We start from the raw sequence: 25,358 nt of genomic DNA on the forward strand, positions 1-25,358 counted from the left end.
CAAAAAGGAATATACATATGTATGTGTTAGCTTAGTTACTAAAGTTTTTGAGGTATAAAAAAACACCAGAATGGCTGTTTTTTGGCCACTTTTCTATGCTCGGTTCGCCTTTTTTCAGTGTACTTCTACCAGTACTCCATGTCTGCCATTTCCTCCCCTTTCACACCATTCGCTGCAAGGCAAGAGTGGCGAGTACCGAGGCACAGTAATAAATGATTATGGCCCAAATGTCTGCGAAATGTGGCTAAAGCACGTGAGTAAATGTAAATGCCTATGCGACAGATTGAATAATTAAACCAGCAACGAGAGCAGTGGCCATACATCATCCAAATGCACTGCAAAGTGTGTAAAAATGAACAAATGTGGCCGCTGTGCATATATGAAGTATATGATATCAAGCCATTTTATAGCATTATTTGGGCATATTACATATATGCCCCATATATAAACTGGCGAGGCTAAGGAACACAAACAGAAGCCATCAAATCGCCGTGAATTGGAATTAATTATCGGCCGAGTAAATAGTCCCTTCATGTTTTCCCAAGCAATTAGGGAATTGGGCAAACCTGCACTTCGACCAACCCCTGATCCCCTCGAGGAGTGGACTTTTCCGGGTGTTCCTTGGTGTCCAGCGGCGTAATCAGATTATCGCCTGAGAGGGGGAACTCCCCTGGGCGGCCCACCGTGCATTTGTACGTATGTACACACAAACATACATATGTGCAGCAAAAGACGCTAATGGGCCAAAAAGGTGTGACGCGGGGTGGGCGCAGAGCCAACAATCGTGCCACCAAAGATGCATAAAAGCTGAGTTGGGTTGGGCGGCTCCCCTGCGAGTTTCCTCTTGCTTTTGGCCTCTTTGCCAGGAGCAGCGCATGCGTCGAGTCCTGCCAAAGGACATTCACCTCTGGTCCTCAGCTTTTGCCGCCAAACAGGGTGCATTTATGTACGTAGGCCGCTCGCATTTGTATCGAATTGCAGGCGTGCCCACATAAAGAACAAACAAAAAATACAACCAAAATCCCAAAACATGCACACCCCCGCAAATTAAAGGCATAAACAATAAGTTCACATACCCAGAAAAAAGGCATAAACAAAAAGTTCACAAGGGCGGAAAGTTAATTAAATTAGGACCAAATCCGGCTTGGAAATTTGAATGAAAACATGCGTATCCTAGTTGGAAGTAGAATATCCAACAGATGCAATCGTTTTTTAATACATCGCACCCTAGGCAAATTGAATGGCCGCCTTACCCTTTCTCCTGTATCGAAACTCTCCTTTCGCCTGTAATTATGTATTCGAGTGCTAACCTAGTTTTCGGCCAGCTCGGTTGGCCAGGGCGTGGTTCCAATCCCGGGTAACCAGTTGGTGCGTGTATATACCCAAGGACCTGGCACATGGCATCCACAGATTGCAGTGCGAGTCAGGGGAAACAGCATCCACAAAGGATTCCCAGCCGAGAGGGAGAGAGAGAGAGAGAGCGAGTGTTGGGGAATGCCATAGTCCGTCCTGCTCTAAGGGATGCAAAATGGGGAGTAGCAGTGCCACCAACTCGCGGATACATGCCTGCGCTTCAAGATGGAACTGCGAGTGTGTATCTCCATCTCTATCTGTATCTGTGCCTCCATCTGTATCTGTAGCTGTATCTCCAACTGTATCTGTATCTGTAGCTGTAGCTCTATCTGTATCTGTACCTGCGCCCATCCCCCAACCCAAGAATGAGCACCATCCAGAAGTTCTCGCCCCCCAGGCAGCCCCACCACTTGAGAACCCCACCCTGGGGCACCGAAAAGCGCACTCCTTAACGCATCCATGTACGCAGCACACTATTTGACTCTCGATGACCCACATTCGGTGTGAAAAACAACGCCATTTGCCATAGTAATCGAATTACGTTTCAATTTATTATTCATATTTATTGCATATTTACTGCTCTTTTATAGTCAATATAGTTCATTCGGGTGTACAGGGCTGATGGTGTATTTATGTTTTGGGGGAACACAGAACATTCACGACTAGTTTTACTTTGTGTTTTAACTTTATCATCATAGCCATTATTGTAAATACGTATAAATACTTGTAACACTTAATACAAATTGCTTTTCCTAGGCTTAGTCAAGTTGTATTGGTTGAGTATTTTCTTCTTTTTTTGTTCGAAAAAGATTTGAAATGAATAGAAGTTGGATTCTAGAACAGGGATCGTAGGTTATTCGGAAAAGAGGCTAGAATAGACGAGGTGAATGTGGAAATTGCAATTACTTACTATTCGAGTAAAGCAAATACTCCTACGGAATATTTGAACAATCCAATGCGTAACCACAAATGTGTTACTTGTCAATAAATTCAGAGATATAGTTGAAATGAAGGCGCAAAGTTGGGTGTTTGTTGTTTAATAAACAGCCACCGAAATTTGAAACAGAATAGCGAAAGGAAAATACACAAGAATTGAAAAGTTCAGAAGTAGTTAAAAGCTATATTCTTAGTCGCATTCAAAAGTGAGTCCCACAACTACGATTATTACGTTTATTTTGATTTTTCTTCTTGAATAATACGAACAAATAGTGGTTGACGGGGTATAACTTGAATATTTCAGTTTGTTTTATTTTTGTCCCCGATTTTCATTGAGTTTTATTAATTTCGCATAAAATGTCCTTCGATTCTACGTGGATTAGGAGTTCCTCTAATGAGTTCGATCGCTCATCAATAACTACTTAGTTGCAATAAATTCTAATACAATCGGCTGTAAATACAATACAATTTTCAATTTTGATTTTCGCTGAACGTGCGATTTTTCGAGCAGTGTTTCGAGTCGGCGTACAATAAATACATGTAAGAAAATGCATACAAAGTTACAGTTAATTCTAGTTAAAAATTTAGTACGAGTATAAAAATTGAAATAACTAATTTAATATATATGTATATATATATATATATTTGGTTTGTTTTCCCTTAAGATTTTTGTTCGTGTTTTTGGTTTTGATTTCGATTTCGATTTTGGCATTCATATAACTTTGAATATACAATGGATGAGTCAGTAGATTCAAAAAACTCGAACTCAACAGAAACAAGAATTACAACATAGGCTGCGTAATGAACTCTTTGGCATTGAAAACATAGATCGCATCGTATGTGTGTGTGTGTGTGGAGTCTATAACTATATACGTATCTTATACCATTATGGTAGACAAAAAAAAACACAGACATATTTATACCACCTTAAATAGATTTGTGCGTCTTACAGTAAGTGATTTTATTGGAATTATTCGCAATCTCTTGATTTGTCCTTCTACAATTTGGTTTTCTTTGAGCTTTCATAATACTGAAGTGGGGTTCTTGGTTTCGGGAAAATGGGTGTGGTCCTACTGGAATCGGAACGAGCACAAACGTATCACATTAAAACAAACCTATTCGGATTCAAGTCAATCTAACAAATTCGGTTAAATGCTATGCTAAAAATCAGGGCCTCAACAAGGGGCACAAACAATCCACGGGTGGGGTGCTGAAAGGGGCGGGGGGTGTGGCTTTAGCAATCCGGATCGAACTTCTACATATGCCTGTATGTGAGTATATATCCTTAAGTGCTAGGCTGTGTGAACCGTCTACTATGTAGTACAGTGTTGTCTAATAACTTTTGCGGTTCCTCGATTTCTGGTGGGGTTAATGACTTCTCCAATCCCGATTCTGCTCCCTTCTTCTGCTTTCCTTCGCTTTCCTCTCCTTTCTTCTGGTTTCCTCTCCTTTCCTCTGCTTTCCTCTCCTTTCTTCTCCCTTCCATCCTCCTTTCTCTGCCGTTTTCTAACTTGTAGTTGCTGAAATATATCTTTTGCAGCTTGCAGTTGCAGTTGCCGATTAATTATTTTTGTAAATATCTGTGATAGAACTCGCTGTTTTTCGGTTATACATATTGGGTATGGTGCTCTCTATTTGGTTGATCGTTAGTTTGGCGGCATACCTCGTAGTGCGGTTGGTTCACAACCCGTTTCGCTGATCCTCAGTCAGTTGCTATATATAAATATATAAAATGTTGTCCAGTTTCTCGATTGCGATCTTGTTCAACATTTAAACTTGATAGTTGCGTAGAACTTGCGGCTGTTTGTGAGGGGTAAACATGAATGTCAACTACGGATACGTGTTTTGCCTACAATTACTCACTACTCATTGCGCTCACTTTGCTGCCAGAGATCCCGAAAAATATCGCAAAATACGGCCCTTCACATCGCATACAACCTTTTCTGGTTAATGCCCAAATCAACTTCCTTTCCGTTTCATTATTGGAGCAAATCAGCGAGTGAACATTACGTGAGTAAACCATTTAAGTTATTGCGTATACGCACTAGTGACGATTGATTGGGCGATTGCATTTATTGCGTATACGCCCTACTGGCATTGCTTGTGATTTCAACATGGATTTATCCTTGCTGTGTGTCCTAAGATTAGCCCAGTTGATTTACCATAGCTGGTGCATAAGTTTTTGATTTCCCATTGCTTGAGACCCATGTCTACCCAATGTTGGCATCTCTAGGATATGTTTGTGGCTCCCAGCGCTTGCATCCGCTTGGTCAAATGCTGTTGCTTTTGGTGGTTCTCGAAGATGGGTGCCTAGTTTGCATGGCTTTTGGTTTCGTTGGTGGGTGGATTGGTATGTGGTGGTGGTGGTGGTGTTGGTGGTGTGGTGTTGTGGTGTCCAGCAGATGCAAGTCCTAGACAAAGCTGAGCTCATGGCCGCTAAGCGCGTCGATGAACTCAAAGTGCGCGTAAACTCATTCGCCATTGATCACGTAAACCGGACAGAAGGCCTTTTCCGCATTGAGGGATTGCGGCGACAGTGCCCGGATGGGTACCTTCAGTCCACAGCTGCTGTCGCCGCCCTGTTGCCCTTCTCCCGCTTCGGCCTCTTCCGCTTCGGCGCCTCCAGCTCCTCCTCGCGATCCCCCTGATCCGACGGCGACGGCATCCTCGGCCGAATTGCACTCGCCGCTATCCACCTCCTCGACGGTCTCCAGCTCGCCGCCAGCCAGCGTAGTGGAGCAGTAGCAGTAGGACAGGTTCGTCTTGAGATCCTCGCAGAATTGCTGCTGCTGCGCAATGCTCTGGATGCGCGAGCGGGCGAATTCTCACATATACGTGGGCTTCAGCTTGTAGGCCCGCTTCCAGATCTCGCACAGGCAGACGGTCGAATGGAATCGATAGAATATGGCCAGCGGCATCGACACGTGCGTGATGATCGTCCATGCCCACAGGCCGTAGAAATTCAACTGTATGGGATGCGATTCGGCGCGTGATTTCTCCAGCGTACTGATGGCCCACATGGCCAGATTCACGACCAGCATGAAGGTGACGATCTCGCGGCCCGGCTTCTTGCGCAAGTGCTCCGGACTGACCGCCTGCCGCCGGCTGGCATCCAAGATGAACATGGTCTGGCAGGCGGTCTGCACAATGGAGGCCAGGGCATTGATGGGCACCAGCATGTCATCGCTGCGCAGGGTGAAGTGCCCGGCGATGACCGTGAAGATGTTGTACAGAAACGAGCCGGTCTGCGCGCCCACCAGTAGGATGTCATCCAGCGAGAAACTCCTGTAGGCATCGTACTGCAGATGTCGGATCTGTATCATGCCCACCAAAGTGGCTATCGTGGCCGTGCCATAGATGAGCAGCTCGCAAATGGTCACCTCCGTTACGGCCATGGCCACAAACTCTGGCCGAGAGATCAGCACAAAGAAGATGATCAGCGATATGATGGTCAGCACCAGGATGAGTATGCCCACGAACAGGCCCTTGTGGGCACGGGCACAGTCCACGGAATAGTGGTGCGGAGACCGCTTCATCGGCGAGCTGATCATGTCCGGGCGCTGGGGCGTCGGAGTCTGTGGCCTGGAGATGCTGCGCCACATCACGTACAATATGGCCGCGCAGATCAGCGAGTACTCGATGGTGCAGGGGAACAGAAACGGCGAGGCGTCCTGCACCAATGTTCCGATGATGTTCGTCCGCCGGCACTCAAAGATCTGGTATGGTCCCTTCAGTCCGCGCGGCACACGCAGATGGGCCGTCGGATCGTGCTGGATTATGGCATGACCTCTGGAGTGTCCCGGTATCCTGTGCGAAATCCTCAGCGTGCGATTCTCCGGATTGTAGAACGTCAAGATCTCGTGCTTCGTCTCCTGGATCAGGACATTCAGCCAAACGGCCAGGTTCGTGCCGATCATGTGCATTAAGCCGAAGCGGGCGATGATCTTGTAGCGATACACCTTGATCTGCTCGTTGTTCAGAAAGATGAAGTACATCTGGATGAAGATGAAGGCCATCCGGGTGGCCGGGGTCAGGGCCAGCAGCACGTTGTGGCACTTGGTGTCCGGATTGAGCTCGAAGTACTGCCCGAACTCCAGGCCCGAATAGATCATGCTGCCGATTCCAAAGGCTATTATTCCAAGGGACAACATTAGTATTTCGAATTACGTTGGTGTACAGTGAACACTCACCCACGGCGCCCATGCGCAGATAGAAGCTGCCGTAGTGGGCATCCCGCCGTCCAAGTGGCGAGAGAAGCGATGGTCGTCGCACGGGAATCGGCGGCGGAAGTCGATGCCGCATGGAGTTGCTATCCGTATCCGACTCGTCCATGCTGTCCGTACCGCTCGCCTTTGTTGCCGATTTATTCGGCGAAGTTGCTGTGCGGAGGACAAGGTCTCGTCTGACTAATCCACTTTCATTGTTACACAAGTAGTCAAGAACTTACCCATTGGAACTGGCAACTTGGGACGTCCCCATATCAAAGTGGCGTACATGAAGAGCAGGAATATCATGCTGCCAATGTACAAGTACAAGTAGTACACCTAGGATGGAAGGTAGATGGAAAGTGTTAGAGACGGGATGTGGCCATTAGTGGGCTTATTGAGCTCACCTCGTAGAAAGAGGGTGGAATGTAGGTTGATATAACCTCGGCCATGGGAAATGCTATGCCCATGACGACCAATAGTTTTCCGTAGAGTGCGGAGAAAAGAGTGGCCAGTGCATCGCCGCTGCAAAATATATGTGATATAGTTGCCAGTAATATGGCCAGTCGAATCTACTCACGCCTTGACCCTCGGCATCGGTGGATAGACGAAGGATGGCCGGTGCGTGCGCTTGATGGCGGGCAGCACTGGGTAGTTGGTCAGCTGGTGCGAGTGGTACATCAGCGCCAGCTGTCCGTCCGCCTGGCTACCGCTGAGGGCCACCTGTGAGCTGCTGCCGCCGGGCGAGGATGGGGGATCGGAGCTGTCTGGCCCGCCGCCAGCGCCACCGCCACCGCCACCTCCAATGTCCCGATCGCCGTCGCCATCCCCACCGCCAATGATCAGGCCACTGGGTCCCGGTGTCTCCTGGATGTTGCCCTTGTGGCTGGGCAGACTGGACTCGTCGATGGTCACGTGGTGCTGCGAGCCAGAGCGAGCCGAAACCCTGCCCGGTGATATGGCGACCGCGGGCTCGGCTGGCATGGCCATCAGGGAGCCAGCGCCGGCGGCGATGGGAGGAGCCACTCCTGCCATGAACAGGCGGCGGCGGTCCGCGGGCGAACTGCTGCTCCCGCTGTCGGGTGGCGGCGGTGGGGGGGCATAGCTACTGGGCACCGTGGGCGTGGGCACCCGGACACTGTGGGTGTGATGGTTCTGGTGGTGCGGATGCTGGAACTGGTGCGGCAAGTGGTAGTGATGGTGGCTGCTCGTGAAGTGCGATCTCGGCTGGCTGGTGACCGCCGTAGTTGCTGCTGGGGCAGCAGCTGCTGGTGGCTTCTGTTCATCCTGATAGCTCACGGTGGCTATTGGTGGCTTCAGTGGCTCTGGCTTCGATGGCTCCAGCGGTTCGGCGGTGGAGCTGCTGGAGCTGGATATGGATGTGGAAGATGAACCGGATGTGGCCGACATTAGTGGGATCAGCGATCAGCGATTGGCGAATGTGTATATGGTATGCGTGGCTGGATTGGCGGACCGACGTGGACTCACTGAATCGGTGGACTGGGCATTGGGCCCGCACCCGATTTTGCAGATACAAATACATGCGGAGTGGCTTAATTAAATAATGGTCCCCCCTCCAAATCATATATACATCCATATACATATCCATATGTAGCTGCATGAGTGTTTGTGCATGCTACTGGGATTTATTGTATCGGATGCCAGACATTTCCGCCGCGAATACATTGAACTTGATGTCCAGCCGCCAGCCTTCGGCTGAACTTTAAACCCTGGCAGAAGATGGCCCTCTATTTATAGACGCTGGCCTGCCACACCGATGGAATCTCTGGCCTTCCGGAACACCCACCGTCCACTTCCACCCACCGGCAGACACAGCATGCTCTCCAATTGCGCTTAATAACAGATAGTAGGTAGCAGATAGCAGATAGCAGATCCAGTTTCAGATTCAGATTCAGATACAGATACAGATTCAGCTGCAGATTCAGATTCAGATTCAGCTACAGATTCAGCTCGAGATAAGCACATAGAGCTGGCGAATAATAATAACGGCGAACAAAAAAGAACAATGGCCACTCGAAACAGAAACTTAATGAAAAGTCCCCAACCATTCGCCACGGGCAATTGAAACTAATCGCCGTCTAGTGGGCACAGCACAAATCGGGATACAAGTGCGACTGGTACAGTGCGCGACATGAAGCTATGCTGGCTCGAACTGTGACTTTGAATTATATTGGCTTGTCCAGTGAGCCAGCGCAGGCGAAGTGCATAACTTTCGTTATAAATCCACATAAATCCAAAGCCATACACAATGGCACGCACTGTAGCGCCGATACAAGATTATAGAGATTTGTGCAGGTTTTTTAGCTGGCGGCAGAATGTTTGCTGGCCTAATGGAAATGTGAAATGTGCTCGCTACGTGATTGGGATGTTTAATTAAGGCGACGCGGCATGCATATGACACATGACACATGTTGGATGACAGGTGAATCTGAAAGCGGAAAGAAGCAGAGCAAGTGGGAGGCGTGGGGGTACCAATTTTCGAGGGCCCACATCCTGCTTCACACGTTTCCCATGCCTACAGAGCCAACGGATCCCATCCGATCCGATCCGAGCACGCATCATTTATTCGCATTCAAATCAAGGCTTAGACCCCATTGCACTTTCAAATCGCAAAGCCACTCGAAAGTAATGCCGCGCATCATTATATAACATCTGGCTGAAGAGCCACACGAATCCGCAGGCACGGAGAGAAAATTTGCCAAATTTGGGGCAGCTGCAAGCTGCTCCCATGCGATTTCTCATAGGAATTGCTAGCCGTTAGCTTTTGAAAATGAAGTAATATGTTTGCACGTTTTTTTCCAGAGTGCACTGAAGCAGCAAAAATGTGGTGGGGATTTCGGGGGACTTATGAATAACCTTGACATCAGGTCACAGCCATCAACACGAATGCGAGACAGAGACAGTGGTGCATGCAACATGAGGAGCGGCTGCAATTGTGTGGATTGTGCACTCGAGTGCACTTGTAATCTGATTTCAAAAAGCGTGTTGCGTGCTTCATGACGTCCTGTTGTGTCCTCGTATTTTTTGTTTTTTCTTTCCTTTTTTCCTTTTTTTGGGGTTGTTAACCCGACACGACGTTGCATAAATGGATGACGCTTGCATTCAGCTTTTCCAGGTCGCCCGCCAGCGCCACAAAGTCAAAGCAGGAGTAAACACTGGGCGAAGTGCCACTCCATGAGTTACGCTTAATCGCAACCAGGAGCCACAAGGAAGTAACGCGATTTCGGCGGATTATGCAGGCTGGAAGGACAAACTGGCATTTGCTGTTAGCCAGAGTTAGCTGGATCGAGCGGAGAGGATCGGATAGTTGGATTCAATCGGTAAGCCATCAATCCGTTTGACTGTCAGTCAGATACTTTATACGACTCAAAAGGCGGAAGGCATCAAGTATTCATGGCTGCGAATGCATTCACCCCGGCTCCGGACTCCGGGCTCCGGAGTGGCTGGTCGGCATGGAAATGTCCATTACTGGGTGCTCCTTGCAGTCGGACAAAACCGCAGTGCCAACACAAAAGTCGCCACGGAGCACATGCCACAGCAAACTTTCAATTGACCCATTTTGCGGTGGCCTCCCGGTGCTTTTGCGGTGGCTTGGGGGCAATTTGCTGGCGAGCCGCTTGCATTTGGCGCCATGATAATGGGCGTGGCAATGGCCGAGGACAACAACCTGCCCGGGCATCCTTTTCACCTTTTCACCTTTCACCTCCGCCTTGCTGCACGTTGTTTGCCTTGCCTGTTTTTTATGCTCCCTCTTTCTTATTTGTGCTGCAACAATTTGTGCATGTCAGGCCAATCGAGCAGCTCGTGCTCACCTGTAAAATCCTCCCCTGCGTAGCCAACAGTCAGTTCCACCTCCATGTGGGCGTATACGCACTCCAAATGCCACATACGCCGTGTGGTCCTTGCACGTGAAATGCGAAAATACGAAAGTCTACAACTAAAATCGAATGAAAAGTTGTTGCGCTGTTCGCCCATTCAATGAAATTGCTATTTAAGTAGTTGAGCTATTCGCTATTTGAGTTTTGAAAGACTAAAGTATTGAGCCCTTAAGTAACTAAGTAACTAAAGCTCGTCCTCGTTTCTCTCAGTCTACGCCCGTGTTTACGGCGTGAAACTCGTCGGGGTGTTGCTCTGGAAACGGTTTGCTTAATTAATGTGGAGAGCATACGATGCGGAGGAGGATGCAGGCAGACAACGCCGCAGCGGAGCAGCGAAGCAGCGAAGCGCATGCAGATGGCGCATTACGTGGCAGGAGTAGCGCCCCGCAGGACCAAGTGGAGCAATGAAGCAGTGGGGGAGTGGAGCAATGAGGCAGTGGAGGAGAGGAGCAATGAAGCATTGGGGGAGTGGAGCAATGAGGCAGTGAAGGAGTGGAAAAGTGGAGAGGTGGAGGAGTGGGGCAGTGGCCAGGTAGAGCACTGACACGATGGCAGGATGGCACACAAGTTAAACAGTTTCGTTGAGCTATTAGCAGCGACTAATGGAGGCTGACGACAAAGTAGTTGGATGAAATTGGGTGGACGCTTATGCAATTAATGGAGTGCCCCAGGAGCTCCAGCAACCACAACCAGACGTGATGGTTCAGTTAGATACGTGGCATCTCCAGCGAAAAGTTTCTCTAGCCCGAGGCCCAATGAGATTTGCATCTCCAGTTGGGCGAAAACTTGCGCGTATCTTGAGCGAAAATCTAAGCTCTTCATGAATTAGATAATAAAGCACTGAGTAATGCGATAATCGAACTAACGCTTAGAACATAATAGATGGATTTCGCTATCTATGGGCACTGAGTTTTCCGAAAGCATGTCAGCAGGTGGAACGGGCTTGTCATTGGGTATTATCGTTATTAGATAATAAAGCTATGTGGACCACTTGTGTGGTCCAAAACTCACCCGATCTGCTCCTTGACGGCGGCAGCGACTCCCACGGCAGCAGCAGCGGATTCGGCCAGCTTGGGTGGGCTGCTGACCAGCGGCGGACTGCAGACCCGCGGCGGCGTCGTGATCCTTGGCGGACTGTGCATCTGGCGGGCCAGCTCCGGCGGCGGACTCCTCATCAGCGGTGGCGAGGGCATCGCCGGAGCTCCCTCGCCGGCCTGTGGACTCTGCACGCGCTGCGATCCGGACTTGATGGACCCGGCCGGACTTCGGACGCATGCCTGTCCTTGCGAGCGAATGGATGTCTGGGACTTAAGCGAGGCCTGGGGCGAGAGAACGCCTGCTGCCTGGGCGGAGGCCACGGATCCGGTGCGGGATCCAATGCGAGAGCCACCGCGGGATCCTGCCATGGATCCCTGCTGGGATCCAGATCTCAGCTGCGAGCGCTGGCTGCCACTGCGACTTGGGCCGCGACTCTCGGGCTTTGGTGATCCTCCTGCGCCGCCGCCAACGGATGTGGAAATGGATCCAGTCAAGATGCTGGCAGGCCGCGGTGAACTGATGCTGTCGCCGCCCTGATCCTGCAGCGATTCCCTGTCCACGGAAATCTCGTCCGTCTCCTTGGTCAGCTCCTCGTCCTCCTCTTCCTCCTCCCCCTCCGCCTCCTCCTCGGGCTCCTGCTCCAAGGGTGGTGGTGGAATGAAGACCCTGTCCTCGTCCAGTTCCGCAAAGTGCTCGGGCGGCGGAGCTATGATGGAGGAGGCAGAGTATCCGTTGCTGGGTGGTGTGGTTATGGTGGTGGACTCGTCCTCGTTGTCCAGCGAACGACTATAGTCCTCCCGAGCTCCGCTGACAGGTTCGGGTTCGGGTTCGGGCTCTGGTTCGTTTTCCGGCTCTGGTGGCTGATCCTCGGGCTCCTGTTGATCCATATCGGGTGGTGGCTGCTCCGCCTCCAGTCTGGGTGGCGGTGAGTTCGGCTGGGACTCCGCCTCGCCCTCGCTCTCATCGGAGGGCGTGAGCGGTGGTATCTGGCTGATGTGCTGGGCAGGCGGCGATACCATCCGGCTGATGTTGAGTTCCGGACAGGGTGGCGGTGTCACCGGCGGTGAGGGGGAGGTGGATGGCGACTTGGTCAGGGGCGGGGTCACCTGACCGAGATTGTGACCCTGTACATAGGAGAAATTTGAGGGAAGCGGTGGCAGAGGTGGCGGTGGCGTGGACTTGTCGTCGTCCTCCTCTTCATCTTCTTCCTTGGCGGTGTCCTCCTGGGAAGCCAGCTCCTCCACCGCCTCCTCATCGGGATTGCTTTCTATGTCCATCATTTCGTGTGGCGGCGGAATGGCCGCCACCTCCTCTGCATCATCGGTTTCCTCACCTTCGCCATCGTCATCGGTGCGAAGGCCTGCATCATCCATGGGCGATAATGGCGGTGGCGGTATCAGCTCCAGTTCCAGGACTGAATTAATGGGTGAGCCCGGTGGCGAAGGGACTGCTCGAGCTGCCTGATCCAGTTCCGGATCGGGCTCCTCCCGCTCCTCCTCATCGTCCCCCTCGTCGTCCTTCTGCTGTGGTGGCGGTGTGGGAGTGGGCGGAATATCATCCGTTTCCGTTAGCGTGGGCAGGGGCTGACCCAGTAAACAGGGCGGCGGCGGCGGTGGCGCCACCAGGAGCAGTACCTCATCGGCCAGCGAAACTGTGGGCAGCGGCGGCGGTGGAACCTCGCCGGCCTCCTGATTGTTGGCCGTGTTGTCCACCTCCTCGATATCGGAGTCGATGCCCTGGGCGAAATCCATGTAGAAGTTATCCCGCGAATCGCTGGAACCGCGTCGCAATTTCAGCGACAGATCCGGCGAGCTGTCCATCTCGCTCGCACACGGGGCTTCCGCTTTTGTTTGCGCTCGCTCTCTCTCCCTCTCTCTCTGTCCTCCCCAACTCCTCTTTTCCAATTGTCCTTTCAGGAAATTCCTTCACACACACACGCCTGCTGTGGCGCCCTCTAGCGTTGGCTTTCGTTCAACTGCGTGCGTATCTTGTTTTCCTGGCGTTTTTCGCTCTATTCTTTAGATTTTTCAATATTTTGTAGTTAGTTAGTTGATGGTTTTTAGCCTTTCACTTGATTTCACAGCACACGCACATTGTGTGTATCCCTAAAATGCACAAGGAAGTGTCAAAAACACGCATACGCACAGCATCCCGCTCTCTCTGCCTGCTCCTTCCACTCACTCGCTCTCACTCTCTCTCTGTGTTTTTGCAGAGCAGTGGGCGTTTTTGGAAGGGGCGTGGCAGTGCAGTTTGCTGCGCATTTGGCTATTTACGCAATTAGAGTGCGTGAGTGTGTGAAAGTGCGTAGTAGGAAGTGGGAAGCTGGGAAGTAAGGGGTGGGTAAAAAAAGGATTAGAAAAGGGAATAGGGATTTCCATCTTCCGTTTTCTGTTAATAGCAAAATGAGCCACTGCTTCCACAAACGCAATAAACCATAAACGCACTTCAAATTTGGGCAAACAAAAAAACAAACATATTTTTTGGCACTGCAAAACTTTTAGCACACAGGAAAAAAAAACACCAACGGTTACGGTTCGTGTTCCGGTTTCGGACTCCGTCCGTATATTGTTCCGTTCCGGCTGCTCGGTGAACGCACGGACTTGAGCTCGATTTACATTTACTTAGCCGACTGGCTGTGCGACTCCTGCTGCGGCGGCACTTAATTCTAGAATGAAGAAGACCGAGTTTCAACTCGCAACGGAACCCACATCGCAATGAGTTTTCATCTCAAACGAGAGCGAGAGCGTGAGAGTAAGATATAGAGAGAAAGCGGTGGAGAGAGCGCCCCGTAATGGTGCCGGCTAACGGTGGTTGTCGAATGGCATTTCGCCTGCAACTACAACTACAACGCACTTGACCGGATTCCAATTGCCTTTGTTCGCAAAAGTTTCCAGTTTCGAGTGCACATCCAATCCCGGAATAACGGAATAACGAAATAACAGCATAACGGAATAACGGCATAACGGAATCCCGCAATCCGCGACGCAGATTAAAGTAGGGTAGGAAGTCAAGTGGCGGCGGTCGAAAGGAGTGCAAGTACAGCAACTACTTACAGGTGGGCCCCAGCACCAGTTTCCACGGGTAATGCATGTGGAAAATGCGCTTTTCATAGCGCATATGTATCTACATACTGTTTTCCAAAAAAACTCCTGAATATTTATCCATTTTTATGGTAACGCGTAGGTTACGAATCCTATAGCATACTTTTGACACTAATCATGTTTCTTCAGTGATAGGAAATTCAATTACGACTTCAACGAGGTATGACAATCCATCTTTGGACTATTATTTTTAAAGATATGGATACAAATCTGACCATTTTGGAACGGGAAATCAGTAATACGATACGATACACTGCAATATTTACAAATGGGTTTTTTTCATAACTTCGCTGAAAATGGTCAGATTGCTAAAAGAATCACTGTTTTGTACAGCTAATTACCAATTCTAACGATCCCTATCAATTTTTGGTTGAATTAAAAAAATTCAAATTTTTCCAATTTTTTGCATTTTTGAAAAATCAAAAAAATCAGAATCATAAAAAATTGCAAAAAATGGGTCAAAATTAATGTCTCAAACCTTGAATGCAATTCGTTTGGAAATTAAATTACGATCTCAACGAGGTATGACAATCCATCTTTGGACTATTATTTTAAAAGATATAGATAAAAATCTGGCCATTTTGGAACGGGAAATCAGTAATACGAGTTTTGGTAAACACTGCAATATTTACAAAAGGGGTTTTTTTCATAACTTCGCTTAAAATGGTCAGATTGCTAAAAGAATCACTGTTTTGTACAGCTAATTACCAATTCTAACGATCCCTATCAATTTATGGTTGAATTAAAAAAATTCAAATTTTTCCAATTTTTTGCATTTTTGAAAAATCAAAAAAATCAGAATCAAAAAAATTGCAAAAAATGGGTCAAAATTAATGTCTCAAACCTTGAATGCAATTCGATTGGAAATTTAATTACGATCTCAACGAGGTATGACAATCCATCTTTGGATTATTATTTTTAAAGATATGGATACAAATTTGACCATTTTTGACAGAAAATTGTCATATATCTAAAAAAATTACTATTGCTTACCAGGCATGCGATTTTACCCATTGTGCGGGGCCTACACGTTTGTTTTCCTAGCAGGAATGGAGGGGGTAATGAACAGCGTGTGAAAAGTGTCACTGGTTGTGTAAATGTGTGCGTGATGTGTGTGTGCGATGTGTGTTGTGTGTGCGAGCGGGAGATGCCTCAATTGCGGTTCATTTATGTGGAGCACAGAGAGCAGCGGCCCGGAGCAAAAACAAAAACATTCAACGGGAGCGAGCGGAAGTGCGCAGCTCTCCCCGGCGCTCCTGCTTCCGCTTCCTGTTGGGATGTGCTGGAATTTCAGCGCACAGGACACTGAGAGAGCCACTGGAGGACATGGACGTGGGTGTACTTGGGGGATGAGAGAACCCTTTTCCCGGAAAGCGTGTCATTGTGTTTTGCTCCAGAGAAGCCTGCGCGAAAATGAGCCAAAGGCACAGGAATAAATCAGGATAAGTCCGTCGGCACTGCCAACTCCTTTTGAACATTAAATTGGCGCCGGAATATTTGCAACGACACTCATTATGTCAATACATTCCATTTGCAAATTTTAATCTTTAACAATTATTTTTTAGCTAAAATAGAAAGCCTAGCTCTCCATAACTACAAATTTAGTGGGCGGTAAACATATAACAACTGTGAGGATTAGCTGGCGCTTTTCGAGGTCCGAAAGTCAAACAGTTTGGGTATCACATCGCCGCACTTGGCGGAGATCTTGATATCCGCCAGGTGATCGGCGCGCGTTTCGCCAATATTGACAATGGCCACCGGCAGCTTGAGGTCCTTTGTCTGCAGGACGACGCGGTAGCCGGAGAAGACCAGGAGACTGGATCCGAGGACCAGCAGGCCATCGCTATTGTACACCATGCCGGCAATCTGATCCACTCGTGGCCGTGGCACAGAATCACCGAAGAAGACAATTTCCGGCTTTAAGTCGCCGCCGCATTGCGTGCACTCGGGTATCCGAAAGTTCTCGATGTACTCCAGGGGTATCTCCACATCGCCATCGGGCCGAATCATGTCGGGGGCATCTTTGAAGGCCGGATTGAGGGACGCCAGTATGCTCTGGAACTCGTGACGATCGATCCGGTATTCGCAGGACAGGCACTTGACCACATACCCACTGCCATGAACCTCCACAACGTTCCGGCTGCCCGCCTTCGTGTGCAGCCGGTCCACATTCTGGGTGACCACGGCCTGGACCCGCTCCTCCCGCTCGAATCTGGCCAGCGCGTGGTGCGTGGCATTGGGCTGTGTGGCGGAAAACTTGGGCCATCCTACAAAGTTCCTGGCCCAGTACCGCTTGCGCACCGCCGCCGACTTCACGAACTCCATGTGCTGAACGGGCTTGTGATTGGAGCGGGCGTAGAGTCCCACGCCCTCGGAACGGTAGTCGGGAATGCCTGGAATTTATTTCAATTTTTTTTAGAGAATTCCAAATTACCATTACCATTATAATACATTAAAGCATACTATTAATTTGAAACCAATTATAAGCCAATCCACTGTTAGCAGGTTAAATGCAATTAGCATTATATAAATAAATGAATAATGTGGCAACTTTTTGAACTCAATCTGAAACAATTGTGATAATGCTTTCAGAACATAATAAAGTAGGAAAATCAAGAAACTCACCCGATTCCGTCGAGATGCCAGCGCCCGTGAGAACCAAAACATTTGGTTTGGACAGGAGGAAGTCCTCCAGCCGCTTGATGTCGTCCACCACGGCGGGCTTGTGATGCGGCACATACTCCTGCCTGGCGGTGGAGCTACGCAAGGTGGTGCTCCGGAAGCGGAGCAACTGGCCCACACGCATTGTTTTGTTATGTATTATCACAAGTATTATTTAGTTGTTTTTCGGTTACGTTACTAGAGGTGAGCCAACATCGATAGTAACGATAGGCATGAAAAATGCAAGTGATGCAAATATATAATTCGAATTCGCCATTAGTTAGAATCGAACAAAAGTTCATTTGATTACCCAATAACTAAAATATTTTATTACCGCTGTAGCAAAAAGTAATGAAATCGATTTCATGAATAGCGTTGGCAGCTCCGCTGGCAATCGATGACGGGACGGCACCCATCGATTTTTACACGCCATCAGTCGATAGCAGCTTGCTGGCAGCTACCATCCCTAGGACAACGGCCGCAGAAAAAGCAGATTCTATTCGGTAATTTACGCGTGGATTTAGCACGCGCCGTGAACACAAAAGTTGCAGGCCAGCCGTCCCGTGATCTGTTCAGTGAACCTTGCGGGCGCCCAGCTCCGGAAGCAGGAAATAGGACATCGACACTCACATTTGCCACTCCGTGTGGCGTTTGCGCCCATCCGTGCGTGCCTGTGTGTGTGTCTGTGTGTTGCTCGTCTGTGTGTGGGTGTGTGAATTGTCGGCTTTAATTTTGCAAGCTCGCTAAAGCTGCGTTTTTAAAGGACAGCATCACAAAGGAGTCGCAGCGCACAAGATGTCGTACCCGCCGCGGGCGCCCATGCCGCCCTTTATGAATGCAGCCATACCGCCGCCGCACGTAAGTCGCCCATTTCTGGGTCACAATCACCATTGAACTATATGGATCTGACGCCAAATCCTCGTTCACCAACTTCTTTCGCCTTCAGATGATGCCGAACATGGCCAAGCCGCCGAGGAGTTTCCGCAACTCGGCCACCATCAGCTCACAGCCGACAGTATACCATCGTCCCCCGGAGCCGCAGCCACAGTTCCGCGGACCCATCATCACCGTCTTCGTGGGCAACATCAGCGAACGCGTCCCGGAGCCACTGCTCAAACGCATCCTGACGGCCTGCGGCATGGTCATCAACTGGAAGCGGGTCTCCACATTCGGCTTCTGCGAATTTGAGTACGTTCAATAGGCTTAGAGTAGCACAAAAAGGTTTCCAGATTGGTTAAATAATGCTAGAAAAGCTACTGGTTACTTTAAAAGGCTACTGCAAACGTAGACAGCGGCTGAACGCATCCCACGAGGTGTAGGATGCGTTTCCCAGAATAGCTTAGTTTATTTATAAAAAGGTTGTTATGGGAGCCATTATGATCTGTAAATTGCTTGAATTGCTATATGAGCGATCGAATAACCAACCACTCGAGCACTTCTAAGAGGCCTAACTCTAAACAAAGGATCAGAAAGTTGAGCTTATTTGCAATATTGCTTACGACGAATGGTCTGCCACTCCAGTTTGGTTTTCTAAATGTTATTTATGATATTCTGCCTAACCGATTTCCTTGACCTCCTTTTTTCAGCGGACCTATTGCAGCGATGCGAGCTGTGCGCCTGCTCAGCGAGCTGGAGATCGATGGCAAGAAGCTGGTGGCCAAGGTGGATGCCAAGAACAAAGTGCTCATCGAGGATTACAAGGAGCAGGAGTGCAAGAACGGCGATCGCTCCAACCCAGTGGACGAAAAGACCGAGGACGAGTTCGCCATTGCCCAGATGCATGAATTCCTGGAGGAGCACAAGCACGAGTTCGACGGATTCGACAGCAGCAGTCGCGCCGACTTGTACGGCAGCACGAGTCGCAACAAGAAGACGCGCCGCGAGGACGACATCAAGATCAAGGTGCTGAGCGAAAATGCCCTGGAGGAAGAAAAACGCAACCTGATAAGCAGCGAGATAGGCAAATTCCGTATGCGTGCGGAGGCCGACGAACACCGCAAAGAGCTGGAGAAGGAGAAGGAAAAAGAGAAGCTTGCTGCCAGCAAGGAGAAGGAACGCGACAAGGAGCGCAAAAAGCAGCGCGAGAAGGAGCGCAAATCGTCGACCAGCAAGTCCAGCAGCTCGTCGACAGCGGCCACCAGTTCCTCCGGCGCCACAGCCACCTCTTCGACATCCGCCGCCGATGGCGCTGATGGTTCGGATAAAGCGGACAAGGAAGCAATCCCCATTGTGGTCAAGGAAGCAGCGGCCGCTAAGGAGCCAAAGGAGTCATCATCCTCCACCGGACGCAGTGGCAGCAGTCGCAAGGAGACGGCTGCCATCGAGGTAACACAAAAGGAGCGCCGCTCTGACTCCAAAGAGTCGCGTCGCCGCCGCTCGAAATCCCGCTCCAAGGATCGGGAACGTGAGCGTGAGCTGCGCGAGCTACGCGACAAGGAGCGCGAGCGCGAACGTGAAAGGGAGCGGGAACGGGAGCGCGAGCGGGAGCGGGAACGCAACGAAATGCGCGAACGGGAGCGCAATGAGATGCGTGAACGCGAACGGGAACGCGAAAGGGAGCGCGAACGGGAGCGCGACCGAGAACGCGAACGGGAGCGCGAAGAGAAGCTGCTGAAGCCAGTCCGCGACTCGCGGCGTGAGAAGGAAATGGAGGACGAGCTGCGCGACCGCAAGAAAGCCCAGAAGAAGGCGCGCGAGAAGGAGGACGCCTACCAGACGCGCCTATCCAACTGGGAGATTCGCGAGAAGCGCAAGGCCAAGGAGAATGAGAAGGTAAGTAACCAACGTCTGCTGCATATGTTCGCAATCACAAATTATTAATTTTATGTCCACTAGTACGGTCTGAAGGAACTGCTGCGCCAGGAGGAGCGCGAGACCGACGCCAAGCGACTGAAGGAGTTCGTCGAAGACTACGACGATGAGCGCGACGATTCGCAATATTATCGCGGTCGCGAACTGCAGCAGCGACTGGCGGAACGATTGCGTGAGGCGGATGCCGATTCCAAGGATCGCGAGAAGGAGGCCGACGAGTTGGCCGAGCTTAAGTCCAAGTTCTTTAGCGGCGAATACGAGAATCCGTCGCTGGAGTTCGAGAAGGCGCGTCGCGAGATCGAGAAGCTCTACGAGCCACGCATCCTGATCAATGTGAACCAAGAGCCTCCGGCAGCGGCGACCGCTTCAGTTCATCAGCGCAAGCAGGCCGCCTCGGCAGCGGGAGAAGTCGGCGAGGGGCAGAAGCAGCGACAGAAGGGCCAGCAGCTGGACAACTATGATCCGGACACGGCCGGTATGAATGATGATGATTCCATATCGAATGACGATCGCGCCTCCATGGCCGACACAGCCTCCAATGCCAGTGGTGGCTATGCCAAGAACAATAACAACAATGACAAGTCGCGGTCGAACAGTTTGAGCAGGCAGAACAGTGAGTCGCGCGATTCACTGGCCCAGATCCACACTCCCACGCAGAGCGCCATGCTGAATGACCAAGGCTCGGGCCACGATGCCATGCTGCCCTCGGCCACGCCGCCCATGACCATGCCCCTCATCTCGCTGACGCTGGGCAACAACCTCAAAAAGAAGAAGATAGAGGCGACGGGCGTTTTTGTCAACGATGACGACAACGATGAGAACATCAATCCCAAGAAGCGCAAACTGGTGCCGCTAGGTGAGTTTTCAATGCGATGAATTATCCTCTAGGATAATCCTCTTACCACTTGCTGTTCCCCCGTTCCCTTTCGCAGACTACGATGACAACATGGGCAACACCACGCCATCCAATCATGCATCCAGCAGCGGCAGCGGAGCTGCGAATAGCAACAGCAGCAGCAGCAACAACAACAGCAGCTCGGCGGATCGCCAAAGTTCGGCCGTGTCGGCGGCCACAGCTGCAGCCGCTGCCGTTAGCCAGAAGATCGCCCAGGCGGGCGGCTCATCGGGGTCGGGTTCTGGTTCGGGATCCGGCTCTGGCTCTGGCGGCTCCGGTTCGAACGGATCCGGTGGCAAGAACAACGGCAGCAGCAGCAGCAACAACAAACAGAACAGCAACAGCAAACATGGTAAGAATGAGGCAGCTGCATCTGCTGGCAGTAGCGCAGATGCTGCCGCTGCAAACACCAAAAAGGATGAGAATGGTGCTAAGGTGTATGATGAAAAACGGCGGCATATAAAAAGCATTATTGACAGGATTCCCACGCAAAAGGAGGAGCTATTTAATTATATGCTTGACCGCAACGAGATTGACAGCGGTCTAATGGAACGCAAAATACGTCCATGGATCAATAAGAAAATCATCGAGTATATCGGTGAGCCGGAGCCGACGCTAGTGGACTTTATATGTTCCAAAGTGTTGGCCGGCAGTCCGCCTCAAAGCATCTTGGATGATGTACAAATGGTGAGTTTTGGTGCGATAGTGATTGCCACTAGAAGTCAGTCATATTACTGTACGATTGAATGATTGAACCATAACAAATCCAAACTCTACCCCTCTCCCTCTGTTTCGATGCAATCCTCAGGTACTCGACGAGGAAGCCGAGGTCTTTGTGGTAAAGATGTGGCGCCTGCTCATCTACGAACTTGACGCCAAGAAGAGCGGAATTGCGGGGAAATAGTTGGATGCCCATCGTGCGCATCGCTGGGGAACTGCGTGAATAGAACCTAAGTTACTCTTACGGAACCTATGCGATTACAAGTTTGTACATAGGGGGCGTGCTCCGGAAATTGTTGCGGCCAAATGTCCAGCTTTGTTTTCTAAGCCACTGCCGCGTGCAAGGAATCTTCGAGAAATTGATGATGAGAGAGCCAATAGTGAACAGCGGAAGCAGAAGCGCAGCCTCAACGATTTCTAAATCCACCTTGTTAGCGTTAATTGCTAAAATTAATCATCGATTATTGTAAATACACCACTAAAACTCACTTATAAATTTACACCACCAGAAGCAACAAAGAAGAAAACCGTACAGAAATAAAAATGTACATTTCAGTTGGTCTCTGATCCAATTCTCCTCTTTATTTGTTGCGTTCTTGAACGCAAATGGAAAACTTTCCTCATTTCAATAAAACAATGAAAAGTAAATGCAGAACTAGACTTTTGACTGGTCCGAAAGACGAAATGCCATCAAATGAGAGTTGTGCAGGAATCAAAAGCCAGATAAAATGCTTGCTGCAATTGTATCAGATGTGTGCAAAGTGGGCTATTATAGCATGTGTTATAATAAATATTGGTGTGTGCCCGCGTAGAATAAGTATTTACCAATTAGCTTTAGTTAATACAGGAATAATAGAAAGATATTGCTCAGATTGAGCTGTCCCTGGCAAACAAAGTGAATCATTATCCCTGCTCAGATAGGAGTACACGATTGAACATTAAGATTGAGTTTATGCTAGTGATATTGAAACGATTAAATAAATACACGAAATAAATTTGACAAAAAGCACGTACAGCATACGAAATCAACAGTAACACGTGGACGCGCTTGCCTCCAGATCCCGATCGCTGGCGATGTCCAGACCCGCGGAGCTATTGCCATTGTTGAAGTATTCGGAGGAGACGATCTGCAGAGCGGATGCGGATGGTTATAAGCTTTAGGTGGTAAGTATTTGGCAGGCAACTCACCTTCTCCACCACATCTTTGAACACATCGCTGACGAACTGATCGCATTTGGCCGAGGTTTCGATGAAGAGGGCCCTGTGCTTTCTGGCAAACTTGCGACCCTCTTCGCGATCGACCACGCGCTCCTGGTCGATCTTGTTGCCCACCACAATGATGGCAATGTTGGGGTTGTCGCTGTAGCTGTCCAGCTCGGCCAGCCAGGTCTCCAGCTTGACCAGGCTGTCCCTGTTGGTGATGTCGTACACCAGAATGGCGCCCAGAGCTTTCCTGTAGAAACTGGGTGTCAGACTGCGGAATCTCTCGGCGCCCGCTGTGTCCCAGAGGGCCACCTTGTAGTCTATGCCATCTACGTTCATCACCTTGCTCTTGAAGTCCATGCCAATCGTGACGTCATGGTTCATATCAAACTTGTTCTCCACGAAGCGACGTATCAAACTATGGCGAAATGGAAATGGATGAGGGTTGCAAGCTTTTAGTAATATACGCAGTGGAATTTCTCCATGGACTTGGGACCGCACCTGGACTTGCCCACGCCGCTCTCTCCGATCACCAGCAGCTTGATAGCTCGATCAGCCATGCTATGGTTTGAGCTTCGCTAATTGCTTATCACTCCTATTATTTACTTAAACCGATAAAAATATTGCCAATTGTATTACTATTTATGCAGATTATTTAGTGATTGCAGCGTTGCCACCTGACTGCTTTGTTTACATTCTCACGCTAGAGATGGACCTCTGTGAGTGCAGCTCTGCCAGACCGGGAGTTCAAACTAGTGGCGGAACTCTAGCTGTAATTTGGCTATTTTCTGGCACACCTATCAGCTATTAACACTTATTATATACCATATTTTAGGAATACTTTCTGCGCTTAGCATAGTTTGTCTTATAAATAACATACAAATTTTGCATATGAGAGAAAACTTACCATGGAAAAGAAACATTTCATAATTAGAAAAATCATAATCAAAATTAGAAAAATAGTTAAATAGTTATAAGAGCAATGTGGGTAATGTGTGGTTCTCTCTGTGGCTCTCTGACAATGTTTTATTTAGCAATGGTTGGCACTACCAAAATAAAATGGTACGCACTTGGTTTATTTTGAATAATTTTGCAATCCTAGTAATTTGATTTATTATTCCGACGGCCTCGGAACCGGTTCGATATCAGCGTTGCCACTGGATCGCCGCGCGGAGTTACAATAGTGCCACCACCAGCTAGTTCTTTCCTCCCAGTCCCATCTTTCTTTTTTGACGTGACCAGCGAGAAAAATGGTTGGTATTTTGCGAGCGAAGAGATTTCTAACCTATTTTACGATGCATCGAAACAATTTAAAGCCGAAGCTATGCATAAACCGCGTCCTAAATCACTCGTGTGCATGTTGTTGATACAAAATACAACTAATAATGCAGCAGCAAGTCAATAATGCAGGCCAGTCAAGACGCCCAACGCTAGCACACTATTTTATGCTCACCCCTAGCACCTCTTCTTCTTTCCTTTTCTTTTCGCCGCGTTTCCGGAGAGGTTGCGTTAAGCCACGTGCTGAATTTCTTGATTTGCTAGTTTAGTGAATACGGAGAATTCGTCTTTTTTTTCTGTGCTAAGTGTTAAATAGCAGAGCTAGAAAAATGGTTGGTTTCCCTACCGATGGTAGCAACACTAATGATCGAACCTGTCGGCCAGTTGACTGGCCAATGGCAAATGGCCATGCTATTTCTAGTGCACCGATACTAATGATCTGTTTTCTGCCCGTTTGTTTGTGCTCCCGCCCAGGTGAAGGTTAAGTGCTCCGAGCTGAGGACGAAGGACAAGAAGGAACTCACCAAGCAGCTGGATGAGCTCAAGAATGAGCTGCTCAGCCTGCGCGTGGCTAAGGTGACTGGAGGAGCTCCCTCCAAGCTCTCCAAGATGTGAGTACACCGCCGCGGCACAGTGACTGACTAGCGTCTCGAACTAATTCCCTGTCTTCTCTGCATTTCCGTTTAATCCATACAGCCGCGTTGTCCGCAAGGCCATCGCCCGCGTCTACATCGTGATGCACCAAAAGCAGAAGGAGAATCTACGCAAGGTCTTCAAGAACAAGAAGTACAAGCCCCTGGATCTGCGCAAAAAGAAGACCCGCGCCATCCGCAAGGCTCTGTCTCCGCGTGATGCCAACCGCAAGACCCTCAAGGAGATCCGCAAGCGCTCCGTCTTCCCCCAGAGGAAGTTCGCCGTCAAGGCCTAGGATGCATCCAGATACTCTCTGTCTATAGTGCGTGTTAAGGGTTCTTCGGTTCAATGAAGAAGAAAAACGAAATAAAATCTTTTTTTTAAAGTGAAAAATACCGATGCGTGTTTGATTTGTGACCGAGAAACGCGAGTGGCACATGGCTTGGCCGTGGGTTCATCGAAATTAGTTGAAAAACAAGTGCCTTATACGCTGATCCAAACATCATGTTGGTTGGATCCAAATGTTATCTCAGATGCAGTGATGAATGGCGTTATTTACTTTAAAACCATTATGGAGCAAAAACAGAGATTGCACATTATAGAAGTAAACCACCTATTGTAACTT

The 25,358-nt window shown here is 49.3% G+C and overlaps 5 protein-coding genes across 8 annotated transcripts; 2 read left to right on the top strand and 3 right to left on the bottom strand.

Annotated features, from left to right (window-relative positions):
- Nucleotides 1-2,607: 2,607 nt before the first annotated feature.
- LOC6550929 (proton channel OtopLc) lies at nt 2,608-14,178 on the bottom strand. Its single transcript, XM_015155441.2, has 7 exons — nt 13,957-14,178; nt 11,405-13,536; nt 7,075-7,863; nt 6,902-7,019; nt 6,737-6,833; nt 6,480-6,668; nt 2,608-6,418 (listed from the first exon to the last, which is right to left on the bottom strand). Exons 2-7 carry the CDS (start codon nt 13,249-13,251, stop codon nt 5,115-5,117), a joined length of 4,344 nt encoding a protein of 1,447 aa, XP_015010927.2. The 5' UTR covers nt 13,252-13,536; nt 13,957-14,178; the 3' UTR covers nt 2,608-5,114.
- Nucleotides 14,179-16,009: 1,831 nt separating this feature from the next.
- Nucleotides 16,010-17,431, bottom strand: LOC6550958 (NAD-dependent protein deacylase Sirt4). Of its 2 annotated transcripts, XM_026982755.1 has the most exons (3): nt 17,158-17,423; nt 16,996-17,097; nt 16,010-16,925 (listed from the first exon to the last, which is right to left on the bottom strand). In XM_026982755.1, the coding sequence occupies exon 3, from the start codon at nt 16,855-16,857 to the stop codon at nt 16,168-16,170; it is 690 nt and encodes a 229-aa protein (XP_026838556.1). In that variant the 5' UTR covers nt 16,858-16,925; nt 16,996-17,097; nt 17,158-17,423; the 3' UTR covers nt 16,010-16,167. The 2 variants fall into 2 exon arrangements, with proteins under 2 accessions (XP_026838556.1, XP_001976987.1); XM_001976951.3 differs by lacking the exon at nt 16,996-17,097 and having other exon boundaries at nt 16,016-16,925; nt 17,158-17,431.
- A 167-nt stretch (nt 17,432-17,598) lies between these two features.
- Nucleotides 17,599-22,271, top strand: LOC6550959 (RNA-binding protein 25). Of its 2 annotated transcripts, none has more exons than XM_026982753.1 (7): nt 17,599-17,901; nt 17,957-18,051; nt 18,140-18,381; nt 18,780-19,965; nt 20,029-20,860; nt 20,937-21,586; nt 21,708-22,271. In XM_026982753.1, exons 2-7 carry the CDS (start codon nt 17,989-17,991, stop codon nt 21,801-21,803), a joined length of 3,069 nt encoding a protein of 1,022 aa, XP_026838554.1. In that variant the 5' UTR covers nt 17,599-17,901; nt 17,957-17,988; the 3' UTR covers nt 21,804-22,271. The 2 variants fall into 2 exon arrangements, with proteins under 2 accessions (XP_026838554.1, XP_026838555.1); XM_026982754.1 differs by having other exon boundaries at nt 17,962-18,051.
- On the bottom strand, nt 22,176-23,550 carry LOC6550960 (ras-related protein Rab-18). The gene is made up of 3 exons (XM_001976953.3): nt 23,324-23,550; nt 22,808-23,240; nt 22,176-22,746 (listed from the first exon to the last, which is right to left on the bottom strand). Exons 1-3 carry the CDS (start codon nt 23,380-23,382, stop codon nt 22,645-22,647), a joined length of 594 nt encoding a protein of 197 aa, XP_001976989.1. The 5' UTR covers nt 23,383-23,550; the 3' UTR covers nt 22,176-22,644.
- Nucleotides 23,551-23,958: 408 nt separating this feature from the next.
- On the top strand, nt 23,959-25,128 carry LOC6550961 (60S ribosomal protein L35). Of its 2 annotated transcripts, none has more exons than XM_001976954.3 (3): nt 23,959-24,075; nt 24,575-24,711; nt 24,797-25,128. In XM_001976954.3, exons 1-3 carry the CDS (start codon nt 24,073-24,075, stop codon nt 25,026-25,028), a joined length of 372 nt encoding a protein of 123 aa, XP_001976990.1. In that variant the 5' UTR covers nt 23,959-24,072; the 3' UTR covers nt 25,029-25,128. The 2 variants fall into 2 exon arrangements, with proteins under 2 accessions (XP_001976990.1, XP_015011009.1); XM_015155523.2 differs by lacking the exon at nt 23,959-24,075 and adding an exon at nt 24,274-24,432.
- The last annotated feature ends 230 nt before the right edge of the window (nt 25,129-25,358 follow it).

Source organism: Drosophila erecta, unplaced genomic scaffold (genome assembly GCF_003286155.1).
Source record: "Drosophila erecta strain 14021-0224.00,06,07 unplaced genomic scaffold, DereRS2 tig00000218-arrow-arrow-pilon, whole genome shotgun sequence".
NCBI lineage: Eukaryota > Metazoa > Arthropoda > Insecta > Diptera > Drosophilidae > Drosophila > Drosophila erecta.